This window comes from Talpa europaea, assembly GCF_964194135.1.
Source record: "Talpa europaea genome assembly, chromosome: 10".
In the NCBI taxonomy this organism is placed as follows: domain Eukaryota; kingdom Metazoa; phylum Chordata; class Mammalia; order Eulipotyphla; family Talpidae; genus Talpa; species Talpa europaea.
In genome coordinates, this window is record NC_140077.1 from 10,783,059 (window position 1) to 10,802,657 (window position 19,599).

Genomic DNA, 19,599 nt, shown 5'->3' on the forward strand with positions numbered 1-19,599 from the left:
AGCAGCTCAGGGTGCAAGGCAGGGACAACCCTGGACTGGGTGCCCTTCCATCAAGGGCACACTCACACTCACTGAGTCTGGGACCACTGAGACACCTCTGCACCTCCGTGTGCATCTTTGGGATGTGAGAGAATAGCAGGGTCCCCAGAGAAAACCCACTAGACCCGGGGAGAGCGTGTAGACTCCACAGACAGTGGTCCAGCTGGGAACCAGTTGCTTTTTTTCTCATCAACATTTTAACTAAAACGTTGGCTGCCGTGATGTTATTCGAGGACCTGTTGTAATTTAATCTTTAATCCCCAAGGATTACTGGTAGATACTAATGATAGGTGCATTTCCCTCTTATCTTAATGTTCACATTGAAGCTTTTACATTTTGGAATGGGTTCCCACTAATGTAGACACGGTTTAAACTCTGCTCAGTGGCCTGTGGGGAGCCAGTCCCTGCCCACTAAATGCCCTTAGTATGAGTTTTCATGCACTCATTGCCAGTAAAGGTCCTGTTCCATTTCAACTATAAAAATTAATTCAGGGGTGTAACTATAAATCATCAAAACAGCTCATCATTGAGAATGTTCATTGCACTTAATTATATTTGCCTCTAGCTCATATTGAAAAATAACTTTTTATATTCTCAGAGTGTGCTGTGAGCAGCACAGGGCAAGTCTGCAGAGATAAGGGATCTGTGGAGAATCCCAGAAGAGCTGCCTGTCCAGCATCCCTCCTAGAGGATTGTCACTTGAGGCTTGGCATCATCTGACAATTCTTCAGGCTCGTGATGGCATTTTCAAGAGTCTGTCTTGCCATCTTAGTAGCTGGACTCAGCCAGGACTTCCTGTCTTTCTGATCAAAGATTATTACTTAGTAGCATTAAGTTCATCCTCTTTCATGGAAAAATTGATTGCTTATACCTGTGAGTTCTAGACTAGACTGGAAGTGCTAAGAACCCATTTAGAAGTTCTTTTGTTTCTGGCTATTGAGGGAAATCAGCCACCGAAATTAATGAAGGGCTTTAAATTCCCCTTGCCTCTGAGCACACTCATGCTGTAGACTGAGGTGGACTTTTATTATTGGTCATTTAGCCTGGATAGGGGTGAACTGCAGGATGTCGACCTGATGAAATGGCTGTGATGTCTTCTAAAGCAACTCAGGATTAATTGAGTGTGGAATCGTGACTGTTGGGTATTGCCTGCGGGGGGGTTGGAGATTTTGTGTGTATGTAGTAATTATTTTTGCTTGATTTAAGAAGTGGTGGAATACTGGCTGTTACTGAAATAAGCTCATTGTTTGCCATTCTGAGTCATTATATGTTAGGGACCTTTGAAGTACGTTTTTCTCCTAAGATCACTAGATTTCTTCAGTAAAGAACCAATCCTCTTCTCTCCTCTCTTTGTATGCCCTTTCAGTTTTTTTTTTGACTCCCAGTTTATTGTGTATGCCAGTTAAATGTACAGAAGTAGGAAATGAACTTTCAGCTGATGATTGTCATGGAAAATTATAAAGAAAAGTACCTTTTGGTTTTCTGGGTTTGCTTTGTTTGCTGGAGAAAGGAGATGAACAGGAAGTACAGATGGATGTCTTCACTACACTGTGAGAGCGAAACTCTTCTTAAGATTTGGTCTGTACAATAATAAAAGGAGATTCCGTTTCCCTTTTTTTTTTTTTTAAGATTTATTTATTTATACAAGAACTGGGGTATAGGTGTGTGGAAGGGTGAGAGGATTCACCAGAGACAGAGCAGGGAACAGAACAGGCAGACTGACGAAATACACTGCTGAGGGGAGCAGCGGGCAGGGTGAGACAGGAGAGGTCTGCTTGCCATGTGGGCCACTCCGAGGCAGGTGAGGATCGAACCAGCACTGCAGAGGCTGCGGACAGCTTCACAGCACTGCGCTCAACTGCCTGTGTCACCAAAGAGGTCTTTGCTTCCCTTTCTAATCTCAGTTTGCAGGTTTCATTTTCCATGAGGCACCCTATTACCTGTTGAGTCATCATTGACCCCTGCCCCCTCTTTTGGATCTAGGGGAAGAGTGTTTTGTTTTTACTGAGCACTTATTATTTGCACATCGTGGAACTGCATAGATGAATAAGGCTTCTGCTTAAAAAGGCTCTATCCTCATGCAGGAAACCCCTGACCCCTACAGGCCACTATTGTGATTCTATTACCTCCTCAGTATTCCACATGTGTGCAAGACACTGGGTTGTAACACACTCTCTTTCCTCAGTATTTCTACTCTCTTTTGTACAGGAGACAGTAGTGTTTTGTTCAGACTTCTGCCTTCAAAGGCCTCATTACTTTTAGAATAAGAATCTCCCTGCCCAAGGTTCACCTGGGTCAACTTGTCTTCTTTGCTGTTGGCCTGCAGCAAAGAAGTGAAAGCAGCAGCTCTACTGTCCTAATTGGACAGAAGGCAACTGGCTTGGAGATTGCCTGGACAGCCTTTGCCCCAGGAGGACGCTGAGCAAGTTTTGGTCCACCTGAGATGGTCTGTTGCTAAGACAGTGAGCCACCGTGTCCAAGTGTGAGAGTACAGAGGGAGATCTGCTTGGCCCAACAGGAAAGGAGACTTTTGACTTCATCATGTCCTGTGCATCTGAAAGGGAAAATTGGAGATTATTGGCAGTTGATTTTTCTGCTGAGAGTTGAGAGTACTTTCTGTTTGTTGCCTACTGAAAGAATTGCTCTTGGTGAGGAACAAAATGATAGGAAATGGGATTATTCTAGTAAGGTGTGGGAATATAAAAATAATTTTTAAAGAAAGACATAATCATTTAGAATAAAATTCTAATATGGACCCAACAATATAATTTGCTCTCAAAAATTATTTTTGACTAGAAATACTGAGGAAATAAAGAAAGGACCCTGGGATGGGAAAGAATTTGTAGGTCGTAGAGAAGGATCAAAGTCATAGAACTGGAATGTACTTTAGTGATAGTCCCCGCTGAGACTAATAAGAGTCCCTGGAGAAGGCAGCATCTTAGAGCACTGGTATTTTAATATATAAAATAGACTATTTTTACCCAAACTATTTCTAATATGTACTTAACACTTTATTGGACTCTTTAATCATAAAAAGGAATAAAGACAACGTCCTTGCTTCTGAGAGGCCAAAGTCTGCTAAGTGACCAACAGTTACAATATAATGTATGTCATTATATAAATGGTGTCTATGTTCAGGTGTAAGAACTGTATCCTCCAGATAAGAAATAAATGCGGAAGGGGAGCCTGATCCGGGCAACTGGAGAAAGCCATTCTGGGAGTGTGGACATCCTCAGGCTGGCAGCTTTTCAAAGGTGCTGAGACCCATGTCCTTCCCCAGACCTACAAACCTGTCTTAAGCAATCCCTATAATTTTGTAAAGCCGGACGATAGGTTGAGACCAGAGCAGGGGGGTTGTGAAAAGCCAGGATTAGGAAGTTTAACTTCTGTCAGGAGACCATGGGAAGATGTTAAAGATTTCTTACCCAGAGAGTATTAGGACCCGTTAAATGTTTACTAAAAATTGAGTTTGTGTGGAAGTGTCCTCTGCTGGGGGAGGTTTCCAAGGCCAGACTGGTGCAGAAAGAGGACTGACCAAGGGCACCCCCAGCATCTCTGCAGAGTGGCTGCTTTGCCTGGGTCACCAGAATTCTTCCATTTGTCTGTCTGTCTGTCTGTCTGTCTACCAGCAGAGCTAGCTGGCTTTGACTCAGTTGGGTGGACTTTACTCAGGAGCGATGCCTTGGGACTCAGGGCCCCTCAGAGCCCAGGCTGGCCTGCTGCTCCGAGGCTGATACAGGGTAGACATCTGCCTGCAGCTCAACACTTCAGGCTCCAGAGATAAGTGATTACACGGTCCAGTGTGTGCAGAACCACTGGTGGATGCATGTGGCTCATGTAGGTCCCAGCACCCAGCCACGGCCAGGTCACTGGTTCCCCAGACAGGTCCCCCAGTCACCCATGTCTTGTGGGAGGGGCGGCAGATGCAGCTGACCAAGCCCTCTCCCTCACAGCTCTCCCAGCTTATCCTGGCTCCCATCCCTGAGGCCTGTCCTTCTAGAGGAATCCAGATGGTTCCGGGCAGAGTGAGCACCCTCCCAGCATGTAGCGTCTGGAATAGGAATCCCAGTCTCTTTCTCTGCAGGGTAGAGGACCATGTTGGCTGGGAGCCAGGGCTGCGGGCCTGGCCTGCAGTTGGCTCTGAGTGTGGGCATTACTGGTACTGGGGGGGCCTGGATTTTTCTTACACCTCTCCCTCTCCTTTTTAGAATATCCTTTTCATTCTGTATTTTCTTCCTACCGATAATCAGAACTAATATTGGTGAAGGCTTGAAAGCACCCTCCTGACTGTCCCTTTTGAGATGGTGTGGCCCGGACTCCATCCTGGGCTGGAAGGCATGGTTGTTTGTTAAAGGGGATGAAGTCCAGCCACAATGGGATAGGAAGTCAGACAAGGATGTTTTTAAAAGCAAGCTGTGTTTTTCTGACTGCTCCGGTATTGGTTCCCACCCTAAAGGCTCCTCTAACCCTGGGGAAGAAAAAATGTTTTTAGTCTGATAGTGTGTAGCCACAGCTGAACCATCTGTAGAAAAGTTGATAAGTCAGGGCAATGGCTTTAGTGGAAAGAACTTATAAGGGATCACCCAAGACTTCAAAGCCAGCGTGGTAGCAGAAATTTAGGTGTTATTTTAGAAATACTGAGTAAGTAAAGAGAGTGGTACTGCTTGGGGAAGTGTTTGTAATTCCTGGAGAAGGAGGGAAGTTGCAGAACTGGATTGTACTCTAGTGGTAGCAACTTGGAGAAGAAAAGAGGTTTTGATCCACTGAAATCCCACTGAATTAGGACACGGATTCCTGGACATGAATAGAACACGTTTAAATATTAAAAAATTTTATTTTTTTATTATTTTATTTTAAAGATTTATTTATACATGCACTGGGTACAGTCAGAAGCGCGGGAGGGTGAGAGAATTCACCAGAGCCAGAGCGGGGAGCAGAGCAGGCAGAGGGACCAAAGTACACTGCTGAGGGGAGCAGCGGGCAGCAGGAGAGGTCTGCACGCCATGTGGGACCCTCCTCCGGTGGCCGGAGGGCAGCCGGGGATCGAACCGGCGTTGCAGAGGCTGCGGGCAACTTCGCAACCCAGCTCTCAACCGCTGCGCCACCGGGGAGGCCTTAAATATTAAAAATTTTTAAAACCTGCTGCATCCTCCATGTTTCCTACAAACTACAGCATCACTACAGAGACAGCAAATAAGGGGTACCTGCCCCATCACCTGATGCTGCCCACCTCCTCCCCACCCCTGCCTTCTAAGCACCTAATTGTGCCATTTGGCCCCCAGGACCTGTGCACTGATCACTGATGCCCTTAGTGGGGAGACCCTTTGCATTTCTGCTGTTGTACATTCCTGACTCCAACATGTTCTTGTGTTGGAAAGGAGAACAGGAATGAGATCATGAGTAATAAGAGACCTTAAATGTTTGCCTTTGCACAAGAGACAAAAATTATCCACTTGGGATTAGGTTTCAAGAGTGCTGAACTTGAAAGCAAATATTTATCTTCTGGTGTTAAGAAATGAAAGGATATAAAGCCTTTGACCTTGACCATAGGGTGGCGTCTGAGTTTGGAAAGCGTGTTGTGTTAAGCCAGCGATATGGAGGGTTTTCATCATTCCCTCCCTGGGTGATGCTCATAGTGTTTCCACATGTGGAGCAGCAGCTCGCTGAGGTCTTGCTCGGTGCTCACAGGAACATCACACTGGATTCCCAGAGTCTCTCCCGCTCCCACCCAACTTCCTGAAGAGATACCTTTAAAATTCCTTTCACAGCCTAAGGGCTTGCAAAGAAAACACCTTGAGTCCTCTGGCAGCCAAGCCCATCCTCTCCCTGTGTCATGTTACTTACAGTGAATATTTATATCATTAACATTTCTTTTACCCTCACAGCAATCCTGCAGGCTAGACTCTTACGAATCTTAACATGAGCGAGCCCACAAGTCTTTTCAGAAAGTAGATCAGATTGGCGGGGTTGGGGATTGATAAACGTTTGGGTCCCGGCCCATCCAGTCATTCTGAAAGTCCAGTGCAGGGTTCAACCTAACAGATCTCACAAACATCCACATCTACCTTTATTTTTTTTTTAAACCTTTCCTGACATTGCACATACACAAACTAGGGCAGCCTAATTATGTGTCTGAGGTGGCCGATTGACCACTTCCTAAAGAGACCCCAGGCACCACCAGGATCCTTGTCACTGATTTCAAGTCATCGCCTCCAGTGAGTCACTGTTGGGCAAAGGCAGCTTGCAAAGGCCCAGGGGGTCTCACCTAGGTGCTCAACTGCTGTATTCCCTCAAGATAATTTATGGAAGAAGGAAAAAAATGCTTATTTTTCAGCAGTCCAAGCTAGCCAAGGAATTTCCAGTCTTTCTGACCCTTGAAATGTAGCAGGATGGTGATGGGGGGAGAAAGGACTCTATCAAAGACCCTAGATTTGAACGCTACTCTGTAACTTTAAAGACTTTTCTTAGCCCATAAATAGACATAAGAATAAGGCACCCACTAAACACTGGGTGGATTAAATGTGAATAGTACTTTCTAAACATTCAACTATAAAATAGATGGATAAAAATGCAAATAATTGGATAAATGGATAATAAATGCAAGGGATATTATTAACACTACAAGTAACCAGTAAGAAATATTTAAACTCAACCTTGAGAGGAAAAGTTAGATGTTTTAGTAGCCACTGAAGTTCTCAACCTTCCAAACCAGTAGGCCTTGGCTCTAACTAGATACCATTTTTGAGAGTTCATGGCAAATACCTATGACTGTGGCATAGCCACTGCCTGCTGATTTTGAGTCAATTTAGGAATTAAATATGAAGGCTTATTTGCATTCCATTCTCGTCTCGCCATCCGTTCAAAGGATTCTACCAACAGAAGGATGAGCGTGAAAAAAGGATTGAAAATTGCTCAGGAGCACTCTGGAGGCCCTGGAATAATGGCTACCTGATGGGATTAAACTGTGGAGCTTTTACTGAGAAACAATTTTATTAAAACTAAGAAAAAAAAAAGATCATTCACTTACAGAGGTTAGAAAAACACTTTGGGAATCTATTTTGCAAAGCGCTCTTAATTTGATTCTCCTTATTTAATGCTTTCAAATTCCTCTTGGATTAAAATCACAATAAAAAGCAAAAACCACTTTGGACAATTGTGTGGCAGTAGCTACTGAATGTGAATGTAAATGTTCCTGTGACCTTGCCGTCTTCCATCTGTTCCTATGTGTATGCACAACGGGGCTGTGTAAAACTCACCAACACATGGCAGGAATTTTCACAGCAATGCTGTTCAAAACAGCCAACGTTGTAAAACTACCCAAATGGATAAAATATTACCTGTGTACACAGAGGAAGGCATGCAATGCTGAGACTCAGGGAGACGCAAACACAGGCAACAGCAGCATGGACAAACCTCCCAGTGCTGAGTAAAGCAGCAGACATTTACTGCCAGTTCTGTCACCATCAAAAGCAGGCAAAACAGAGTATGGAGCTCCAGTTAGCACAGTGGCTGGAGGAGGTGCAAAGGTGAGAGTTGGGGGCACGCCCAGGTACAGCTAAGGTTCTCTTTCTTGACTTGGGTGCTTGTTACAAGAACACAATATAGCATTTATGAATATTCATTGACCTGTATACTTAGGATTTGTACATTTTTAAAAAAGGTTTATTCATGCATGCAAGAACTGGGGTACAGGGCACAGGTGTGGGGGTGAGAGGATTCACCAGAGACAGAGTGGGGAGCAGAACAGGCAGATCGACCGAAATGCACTGAGACTGGGAGCAACCACTGAGCCAGGAGAGGTCTGCTGCACCATGTGGGTAGCTCCCTGGCCGGGGATCAAACTCATGCTGCAGAGGCTGCGGATTGCTTCATAGGTTGCATCTTAACCCCTTGCACCACCAGGGAGCCCCGGGATTTGTACATTTTTCTCAATGTATGTTAAACTTCTCTAAAGACCAGTTTTACTTCAAAGAAAAAAAGCCATTCTGCTTTCCTACTCCAAAGAAGGGAAACAATGTATATTCAAGACTTCCTACTTGGTAAGAGAAGACAGTCTGATATAATATGTACAATGCAGGGCGTTACTGGTGACAATGAAAAGAAAAAAGTCAAACTGTGGAGCAGGTTGTAACAACCCCCAACCCAGAACCTCTAGTCTGAAGACCAAATTCAGCTAACATCCAAGGAAATTCAGTACTACATCCTCGGCTCTGTGGTTACCCTGTAAATGATCTTCCGTAATAACTTACCAGCAAAGACAAATGAGTTGATGTTATTTAGTCAAATCCTAAGTGTACAGTTTGCTCTGCCTTGAAATTTGGCAAAATAGCCAAGGCACATGTTAATAAGGGTTCTCTTCTTAATCATCTGAGCCATTTTTTACATCAGACAGAATTGTCTATCTAGGTGCCCAAGATTTCTCAGAGGAGAGAAGCAACGTATGTGGTGTATGGAGGTCTTGGTACAGAACAGTGGCATTCATGTCTGTTAGTTCCTAGTTCTGACACTGTGTAACCTTGGTCTCGGTGCAGAAACTCGTTTGGCCTTAGAGCCTCAGTCTGGTCATCATAGAACAAGAATGATGCTGCTTATTTCAAAGATGTCACAGAAGAATCTGATTGAATATTGTATATAAAAGCACACAATGGACGTACCAGAGAGATACCAGGACCTACACTAAGATTTTGATATTTCCCTTTAACTTCTCCGATGGTCATGGACAAATGATGTAATGTCTCTGCAGTTCGGTTTCCTTCCTGTACAAGAGAATGGTAATTCCTATAAAGAAGAAAATAATGATCAGCAAATTATTTTTTAAAAATCCCTTTAAAGGGCCTCCCTGGTGGCGCAGCGGTAGGGCGCTGGGTTGCGAAGCTGCCTGCAGCTTCTGCAGCACCGGTTCGATCCCCGGCTGCTCCCCGGCCACCGGAGGAGGGTCCCACATGGCGCGCAGACCTCTCCTGCTGCCCGCTGCTCCCCTCAGCGGTGTACTTCGGTCCTTCTGCCTGCTCTGCTCCCCACTCTGGCTCTGGTGAATTTTCTCGCCCTCCCGCACTTCTGAATATACCCAGTGCATGTATAAATAAATAAATAAATCTTTAAAAAAAATCCCTTTAAAAAAAATCTTCAGATAGTTGCTAATACTACAATATTACATGTCTAGGTCGATAGCTGCAGCAATACATTTCGTTCTGGAAAGAGAATCCATATTTCAACAACATTCCAAAAGAATTTGGACCCCACAAGGGAATAAATGTGTTTGTGTCACTGTGGATGGTGAATAGAGTCACCCTGTCTGCGGTTCAGCCTTCCCTTGCGCCCCCAACTGTCTGTTTTCATCTCTTCTTGCTTTCTTTCCTCCCTGCCTGCCTTCCTTTCTTTCATCATCATGTCTAATGAGGAAAAGTTTGTATACCATAAAATTCACCCATTGTAACTGTACAGTTTGGTTATTTTTCTCATACTGTATACAGTTGTGCAGCCTGCACAGCAAAGCAGTTTTAAAACTTTTCCATCATCCCAAGTTGCCTGCTCATTCGTGGTCAATCCTACTCCCAATCCTTCCCCATCCCCACTCCAACAACCATGGATTGATTTTAAATCTCTTTAATTTTGCCTTTTCTAGAAATTTCATGTACATGGGATCCTAGGATATGTTCTCTTTTGGGTCTAGCTGCTTTCGCTTTATGTCGAGGTTCATGTGCGCTGTTGCACAGATCAGTAATTTGTTCTTATTTAATTTAATTTGTCCTAAGCAGTACTTCATTATTTGAATCTTCCACATTTTGTTTATCTCATCGCCAACTGAGAGTCATTTGGACTGTTTCCAGCTTGGTGTTATTAGGAATAAGACTGCCTTGAAGTTTTGCGTAAGTCTGTAGGTGGATATACATTATCATTTCTGATAGTTGGATTCCAGGACTAGATGTGCTGGATCGCTTGGTATATTTGTGTTCGACTTTTTGAGAAATTGCCAAAGAGGTTTTCAAAGTAGCTGTACTGTTTAACATTCTGACCAGCAGTGTAGAAAGGTTCCACTTTCTCCACATCCTCCTAAAAACTCGGTGCGGTCAGTCTTTTTAATTTCAGCTGTTGTGGTTGGTGTGTAGCTTATTTCATTGTGGTTTTAACTTTATTTCCTTAAAGACTGATGATGTTTAAAACATTGTCATGTACTTATTCATGATGCATAAATCTTCTTTGGTGAAAGGTCTACTTAAATATTTTACACATTTATTAAATGGAGTTGCTTGACCTCTGAATGTTGACTTGTAATAGTTCTTTATACATTGTAGATATGTATGACATGCAGGCATTTTTTCAAGCCTCTGGCAAGTTTTCCATTTTTCTTATTGATGCCTTCTGGAAAAAAAAAAAAAAAGGTTTCCTCTTGATGACATCCATTTTATCTTTTTTTTCTTTTCTGGATTATGCTTTTGAATAATACCTAAGAAATCTTTGCCTAAATGAAGGTCACAATGATTTTCTCCTGTATTTTTGTCAAAAATTTTATGGTTTTAGCTTTTATATTTAAGTTTATGAGCCCAGATTTTGTGTGTGGTGTGATGTAGGGGTTTGACAGGACGTGGATATGCAATTGTCCCATCATCATTTGTCAATGAGACTAACCTTTTCCCATCAAAATGCCTTGGCACTTTAATGAAAACCAATTAACCATAAGTGTGTGGGTTTATTTTGGAACTCTTCTGTTGCACTGACTTCTATAATCATTCCAATTCCAGTAACATGCTGGCATGATTATTTGTAGCACTAGAGTAAGTTTTGAAATCAGGTAGTTTTAAGTCCATGAATGTAGCTGATCTTTCTTCTTCAAAAGTGTTTGACTCCTTTAGGTCCTTTGCATTGCCATAAAAAGTAAAGGATCAACTTGTCAGTGGTCTACAGTGTGGCTGGAATTTTGGTAGAGATTGTACTGATCAATAAAGAGGCTGGTTAGAACAGCACACATTTACAGAGAGCTTTTATCTAGCCCTGTTAGATTGCAAGGACTACTTAAAAGTTTTTGCACTTAATTCCTTAGAAGGAGATGTGAGAGCAGAAAAGATCCATGAAAAGCCAGTGTGCATTTATGCTGAGATGCTGCCACTTTTGTAGTTCTTCACTCCCCATTAAAAGAAGGAAGCTAGAGCTCTGTTTTATACTTTTACCTGCTGGCCAAAGGGCTCCAGAGTGTGGGAAGGCAACGGTGTATTTCTCGCTGCCTTTTCCCTGGGGAAGACAAACGAGTCCCTCCCTCTGAGCCAGCACATGGGTTTGGAGCTGGTGTGGGCGCAGGATGTCCTCGTTTGTGTAGGCTGGCTTTGCACAGACTTGTAGAGATCCCTCTGGGCTTCGTGACTGATTTATTCGCCTTTGCTCAGGATGCATACTTCGGGCAGGGCACGCCCTCTTTATCTGACGTGTGAGAGATGCTGCATCAGGACAGGGCCTCCTGGAACGGGTGGCTCAGCTTGGAAAGCAAGTCAGTCCAGTCACCTTGGAAAGTCCTCCCACTTGAGGGGGAAAGTAGTGAATGCAAAAAAGGCTGAGTCAGCCCCACACCGCCTTCCTGCAGGAGTGGAACAGGAGACTTGCATGATTCTGCCTCTCCCTTCCCACCCATGAACCTTCACCCCTTCTGGCTTCTTCATCTACCATCAGATTTGGGGTTTGTGTACCACCCAGACTGGAGTTTCCCCAATTCCTGGTGATCTGCGTAGACTCACTTCAGGACTTACACTTTTTTAAAAAAAGTGCTGATTCTTGGGCCCTAACTGAGGGCCACTGAGTGTTACTGTTACACAGTAAAATTGGAAAACTCCTGATCTTAACCAACACACTAAAATCTAGGTGTTTGTATGCCCTTAATTTGATATCACCACCAGCCAGAGCTGTGTTTGCAAGTCTCAGGGACAGAGAAGCAATTTGTTTATTCTTCAGGGTATTGTAAAAACCATCCTTGAGTCAAGTTAGAGCTTAAAAAAAGAGCTACAAACCTAAACCTTGAGAGTTTACTTCCCCCTTGAAAATGACTTCAGTTCTCTTTCATGCTACATCCTTAGTTTTTCTCAAGGGTCTCTATAAGAAGCAATTACTTGGATGTTTTCAAACATAAGTGAAGTGAGTGTGGGAGGTTTTTCTGTTCCAGAGCCAGGTTCCTGGATGAGAGTCCCTTTAGTGCTCTTAGGAGGCAGCTTAGTGGGGTAGACCTGGAACCACATGCCCAGGACTCACAGCTCAGTGTCGCTTTTTGGAAGCATTGGGGGTTTTAGGTAAATTGTTCATTCATCTTGAGCTTTCGTTTCTTTGCCTGCACACCAAGGCTGTAAAATAGCATCTGCCTCCCAGGGCTCTTGTGAGACCAGTCACATCAATGTCTGGCTCTCTGGACCTTTAGCGTCTGATGACAGTTAACTAATTTAGAATCAGGAAGCCTTCCCTCCCTGGCCACCATTGGAAGTGGCATTATTTCCCAGTGAGACTTTTATGGCCCATTTTCCTCTTTGTCCTCATCTAAGAAACTCAGATCACAGCAAATATGTTTCCCTGAGTTGTGGGGTCTTTTGATTTTTCTTTTCCTCCAAGGTTTTTGTTCAATTGTTTTGAGATGATGGCCTTCTCTGATAAGCATCCGCAAGTCCTCTTTGGAAGTAGGCAGGCCTAAGTTATAAATGGTCAAAGGCTGACCTCAGAGGCCATCCTCCACATTCCTTGGGCTTGTGTTTGGAGAAAAGCACTCCTAGAAAAGAGAGTAAGGAGGAGCTGGAAAGGACAGTTAACCACCTAGAAGCTGAGCAGGTTATCTGCTCCAAATTGAGGTTTAGCAGCTTATTCTTTTTCTCCTCTCTATGGCCTACCCTGTGGCTTGGGGCTTATTAGTCTGGGCACTGAATTCCTTTTAGGTCAAGGGTACTGTTGACATACCGGTTAAACCTCATTCCTACCCAGATTGCTTTTCTGTGCTGCTCTGTGAGCTTGGGAGGTATGGGATTTCACACAGAAGGATAGAATTTTACACTTGACTGGGACTTGACATTGTCTAGTTCAGCCCTTCACATTTTAAAGATGAGGGGCCCAGGGCTTGGAGAGGGTAAATAGTAAGAAATGGAGGTCTCATGGGTAACATTAAGAAATGCTACCCAATCCCTTGAGTCCAAGTCTTGTAGCCCTTTCTCTGCCTCCTGTGTCTACAGGACATTTTGAGAACTGCGATGTTATTCCAAACAATGGGTTTCATCCATTTTATCCATTTCATTAATTTTTGCCTTATAGTAGACGGTTTTTCCCCAGATGGCAATCTAGCCTGTCAAAGTTCATACTTCCATTTAGAGATGAACCAAGTGGTGCTAGAAACCACAGGAGTCCAACTTACATAATTATTGAAGGTGAGCAATTTTTAGTACTGGGAACCTGTCAACAGGTAATTCATAAAACTCAGTTACCCAAGCAAATTGTTTGTTGTCCTAAGAGCTTAATGCCAGCTAGAATGTAGGCATTTGAATATGTGAAAATGAAGAAAATAAGATGATAATTCTGTTGAATCAGGATAGAAGGATGGATGGAGAAGCTCTATGACAGAGATCTGGTGAACGCCTGAGACTCCTCTGGGTGCTCAGGCCTGGAGTGCAGGGTGTGGGTAAGGCCCGGTACCTGGCAGCCACCACGCGTGAAGTCACCTGTCAGGGCAAACCCCCGACAGTACTTGAAAAGTTTGTAATCCCCCTAGAAAACTGATATTGGAATTGTTCTACTATGCAGCAATCCTGCGCTTGGGCATCCTTCCGAAAAACTTGAAGCCATCAACGCAAAAAAAAAAAAAAAAAAATAGGCTTCACCATATTTTTGCAGCTTTTTAAAAAAGATTTATTTATTTATGCGAATAGGAGCTGGGGTGCAAGGCAGAGGTGCAGGGTAGGGATAGTTGAGAGGATTCACCAGAGACAAAGACACAGGGTAGGGACCAGGACAGGCAGATCTACTGAGATACACTGCTGAAGGGAGCAGCAGTTGAGACAGAAGAGGTCTGCTGCGCCATGTGGGTCACCTCCCTGCCTGGGGATCGCAGTGGCTGTGGAGAGCTTCGTGCTGCGACTTAATCCCTTGTGCCACAGGGAGGCCCCTATTGCAGCATTATTTACAATCACTAGGACATGGAAACAACCTGAGTGCCCACTGATACAGCACTGGATCAACAGGTGGTAGAGCCACACGTGGGAATACAATTGGATCACAAGGAAAGACAAAAGCTGCCATTTACCACAAAATGGAATGAGGTCAAGGGAATTAGTGTAGCAAAGCAAGTCAGAAGGACAAAGATAAATACTGGATATTTCCATCACAAGCAATTTGATGAAGTAAAATACAAAAGTTAGCAATCATTGATAAACAAAGGGAGGAGGTGGGGCGGGAGTAAGGACCCCCAGGGTAGAAGAGGTGGTCTCAGTCTCTCCACAGTGAGTTGTACATTTACTACCTGCTCTTAAATGGCACTTTCATTTGGCTCATGTTCTAAAATATTTTTCTTTCTTCTAAAAATGACCCTAATTTAACTGAGTTTGGTGTGTCAGTTGCTTTGCATACGACCCACGTCTGTGTTCGGCTCTGATGCTTTTCCTGGTCCTGTGCCCAGGGCTTGCTTGTGAACCATCATGGGTATCTGTATAAGGAGAAATGAAACAGGGGACTTGGAGGGGGGAGTCACCTATGCAAAGGAGGGCCCCTGATCCTTCGACACCTGCCCTCTTGTCCTCCCTCTCCCAGGCTTGCTCTGTTACAAAAACAGACTTGAATGGCTTGGAAACCGCTCTTGGATTCTGCCTTTGCTGAATTTCTTGGCATGTTCTGCATTGTGAAATGAACAAGTGCCTGGGCCAAGACTGACGCCCCTGGCGTTACCATGTTTTGTTTCTTAGCACAGTTTTTGCCAGTGACTTGCAAAGCGAAGCCCTACCACGGGGATCTTGGTGTATCCCCCTCACCTTATATGACAGTTCTTGTATCACAGTCACTCTCCAGTGTTTGTCCTGAGGAAAGGCCTGGTGTCCGGAGAGCTTCGTGAACCTCACTGATAGGCCCCTCTCATGAATGGCACTGCACCCATCTTCATGCAAAGGGTTAGCATGTCATTATTCTTTTTTTTTTTTTAATTTTACTATTTTAAGTGCACATCATTTTCAAAATGTCATTTGCTCATTCACGCTAGCTACAGTGTGAGATGGTTTTGGCTGTGCTGCAGGAGCACAATGTGGCTGTGATACACTCATGTGCATTACTGAGGACTGGTGAGTACAGTCATTGGGATTGAGTTAAGAGCATGAGCTCCAGAGTCATATGTCTACGTTTGCATTCTGGCCCCACCAATTCCTACCTGTGTGACTGCAGGCAAGTTCTAGACTTTCCAAGACTTGGCTTTTGCATCTCTAAAGTGGGGAATAATAGTAGCTATTATCTTAAAGATCGTTGTGAAGCAAATAACTAAATATTTATGCAATATGTGGAACAGAGGGTGACACAATAATCACAATATTCACTTTTAGCAACAACATCATCCGTATCACCATCTCTCCTTCGCAGTAGGGTTCCCAGAGGTTGGGATTTATACAAGGTCATTTTTCTAGCACAGACTGGGGTAAAAACTCAATCCCAGGAATTGTGAATTCAAGGACATAGATTTTCCCCTCTTAGTCTTTATTTTCTTATTGTACAATAGCATAAAAATACATGGAATAAACTTGTAATGGAGAATAGAGAGGTTCCTATATTTTGATTAGGAATACATTGCACCAGTGGGTGCATTTTAGGTAAATTGGCTTCTTTATAGCTTTTAGTTTTCCCATCCTGAGATATCATATGTCTCTATTTAAGTCTTCCATTCCCATCAGTTGAGTTCTATCATTATCTTTGTGTAGAATTTTCTTTGAAGGATTTATTTGCCGCTATTACAGATTGGATCCTTTTTCTCATTACACTGACTTGTGAATGGAAAACTGTTGGTTTTTATATGTTAGCCTTTTTATCTAGTTACTTGAATGAATTCTTTTGTTAGTGGTCTTTATACTTATTTCTTTTTCTTGACTTATTACATTGGGTAGAACTGAAACAATGTGCAATAACCTTGATCAAAGTCTACATCTTCCTCTTGTTCTTCTGGAATAAGAATGCTTCTAATGTTGCACTGCTAAATATAGTAGATACCTTTGTCAGCGTGAAGAAACTTCTTTCTGTTCCTAGCTTTCCAAGAAGTGTGTCTTTCATTGTCAACCATACCAGATTCTCTCAAGGAGCTTTCATCCTTTATATTTTCCTTGAGAAAATATGCAAAGTAATATGCAAAGTAACTGGGACATCCCAGCAGAGCCAACCTAGTATAGAACTGGAGAAAGCTTCTCTCTTCCTACTTTACTCATGTTTGACCCTGGATGGCCTAAGAGAAAGAGCTACTTGGTGCTGACATTTCCTAAGCTCCCCTCCACCCTCAGGAAAAAACAAACAAAAATGCTATGTGAACAAGAGTACCACTTCTGGAATTTTCTGGCAGATACTCCGAAGAAGGTTTTCATCCTGGCTTCTACTTTTAAATAACTTCAATTTTTTCTACTTGATTATCTTGAGTGGCTGATACCATTGCACAAATTGGATGCTAAGTGGCTTTTGTAGTTTCTACAGGAGGGTGTGAGAATGGAGTCAGTACCTGGCCTCTGGTTTCTGGTTGAGATTTCACACAGGTGCAGGTTGCAGCCACTTCTGACTTGGGCTTTTAGCACTTCCTTGTGCATGGTTAGTGCAAGAGAAATGTTTTCACAGTTGATTGATCAGACTGTTTAACCAGAGTATATTCGATAATTTTTAGTTGGCGAGGTTTTTTTTGCTAAACTATGAATGAAAGGATTTCATTTTGTCAGTTGTGACTCTAATGTGATTTGGCACCTGTCTGGAGAATTGCTCCTGTGTCCAGTGACATTTTGCTTGGGGGAAGTCAACACCTGCTGTGGTGGCATCTGTCATCTTTAGGGATGTGATGTGCCCATGAATAATGCAGAGCCACCTCAGCCAACGGGTTTTTCAGAAAACAACCTAAGACTTTAGCCACAGATTGTCCTAAGAGAACTTGGGCTTCTTTGGAGATAAAAGCAGTGGATGATGGCTTTTACTTTGGTTTTCCTTATCTTGCTATAAACTGGGTAGATTTTGTTTTCACACTGTTTAGCTAAAAAATCCAGAACATGCTAGATGTGAGGGTTCTTTTTTATTGCTTTAGGGCAAACCAATATTAGCTCCCACTGTCAGTTCAAGTATTAATGTTTTTGAAGTAGAGCTATTTGGGAGATGGAGTGGACACCTCTCAGGCACATACTGTCAACCATCCAGGGGACCTCAAACCAGGAAAGAACTGGATGCCAGAAACCCAAGAAGCAAGTCAGCCTCATCGTAGCAGGCACAAGTTCCTTTTTTAGTGATCTTTATACTTCTTTTTCTTGACTTATCATATTGGGTAGAATAGCAACAATGCAGAATAACCTTGGTTGAAGTCTCCCATTTCCAATGGGGTTGGCATTAGCTTCTAGGATTGTTGGTATAGAAAGTTTGGTCAACTGGACAATCATTTTTCCTGCCTCAGCTGATTCCCTTTTCCTCCAGTTCCCCAAGTCCTCAACATAGACTGGGAGTAGTGACAAGAAGGAGACTAAATAGTCCCTACTCTTCGTTTGCAGGCAGGTGACAAACATTACCATCCCAGCTGTGCACGATGCAGCAGATGCAACCAGATGTTCACAGAAGGAGAGGAAATGTATCTTCAAGGTAAGGTGGACTCAAGAGTCCAATAAATTCTCCCCACCTGGGGAAAGGAAACCTTGCTGAGTGGGTTTGATTGATTGTTTTTAGGGAAGGAGGCATTTCATTAGCTGCTACCCAGATCCAAAATGAATGTGGCCAAATGTTACCTCATCACTTAGTATTAATCAGCCAAGCAATTGACGCGCTGGCAGTGAGCCCCTGGGGCTGTTCACCAGTGAATGTGTTGCTGCTGGAATGAGCGAATAGGACCGATGCTATGGAGTTGTAAGGCAAGAGTGAAAATGGGCAGCAGACCTCTCCTAGTCCTCCCAGGAATATAATTGGAAGACAAAGATCAAAAGATAGAAAGTGTTCTGGACATGCTGCTTCCCGGAAGCCCACAATGTCTTTTCTTCTTTAGGCACTATCCTGGAGAGGAATTTCTTTTCTTTTTCTTTTGAGGCCTTCAAGACTGCTTTTATCCAGGCTTTCAGAAGGAAGAAAATATCATATTTGATGAATTGCATCATATTTATTTCATCCCATCAAGATGACAAAGCTCTCATATTGAGAGAATAAGGAAGAACACACCCCAAGTCTCAGGAAGAGATAGGGAGAAGTTTCTGGTGGGAAGGAAGCACGCATTACCAGGGGTCATTAGATTTCTTCTTCTTTTTTTTTTTTAATGAGAATGATTTTGAGAAATTTTCTCAGTTTGCGACTGTGGCTAGTTTTTATCTCCTTTAAAATTCTGAAGTTTCTCAGAGAGAATTTTAGAGGATTCTTTTCCAGTCAAACAGCACCAGCTGTGCAAGCATTTTACTATTTTTAGTTGGAAAAAGAGTCATTAATCAGACAAGGGCTTATCAGTAAAATTAGCAAGAACCATAGCAGCTATTGCTTGCTGCTCCTTTTGGTAATTACGGGGTCTCGACTGCCTTTGCTTGTCGTTTCTTCCTTTCTCTTTGCATGAAACCTTCTGTATTTTTAATCAGTGGTTTGCTTTGCCCTCATTTGTGTTTTTATGCAACTAAGGAAAATCTGCAGAAATGATTCTTGAATATTTAATCAAAACCTTGGCTATTCTCATCTCAAAATGCTGGTATGTGAGAAATTGATAACCCAAACATCCTTTCATCTTCAGCGTGATCGCTCTGAAAAATTATGACTAAAATAATCACTGAATTTCCAAGGCAAGAAAGGCCACATGACAAGCACCTGAATCTGTGGTCTCCTGTGGCTTTACAATACACCTTTCCTGAAGGGCACGCTGTCACCTACAGAAGCAATAGGCAGGTGTCACTGTATTTTCAGCATGGCGAACATTTAGTCTTCATTTGGACTCCTGGCTTTGTTTTAAATTTTAGTAAGTCATTTATAACTCTCAAAAACAAAAACACGTCAGCCTGCGTCTGCTGGGACTGGAGACTCAGAGGCTCTAGGTGCAGTTCTGCACGTTCACATGGTTCTGGAAGTTAAATAGAAAGAGGCTTTCAAGCTGTGCACAAACACGGCGCATTCGTGCTGCATATAAACAATTGTCAAATGTGCCACATTCTGAATTCCGCACATTGTTGAAGCTCCGTCTGGTCCTGGGCCTCGGTCCTCCTTGTCGGCTATCTTGGCATATCCTTGAAGAATGAGCAACTTCATCTTCTCCAGCATCCGATGTTCAGTCCGAGGCATCTTCTTTGTGGACTGACCTCTGGAGAACAACATGGCACTGTGCGGACCTGGTGTTCCAGCCAAGGTCTCTGGCTCTGCAGAACCTTCCTGGGTCTGACC

General features: G+C 43.3%; 1 protein-coding gene across 14 annotated transcripts in view; it reads left to right on the top strand.

Annotated features, from left to right (window-relative positions):
• ABLIM1 (actin binding LIM protein 1) overlaps window positions 1-19,599 on the top strand; it is a gene marked incomplete at both ends in the record, with an annotated part of 123,388 nt that overhangs the window by 59,238 nt on the left and 44,551 nt on the right. For 7 of the 14 annotated variants that reach the window (XM_084246015.1, XM_084246016.1, XM_084246017.1 and 4 more), the window contains one exon: window positions 17,751-17,838. In XM_084246015.1, the coding sequence (XP_084102141.1) occupies window positions 17,751-17,838 (88 nt within the window). Of the gene's footprint in view, window positions 1-17,750; window positions 17,839-19,599 lie in introns of those variants that run through there. The other 7 variants (XM_084246009.1, XM_084246010.1, XM_084246020.1 and 4 more) reach the window with 1 other exon arrangement.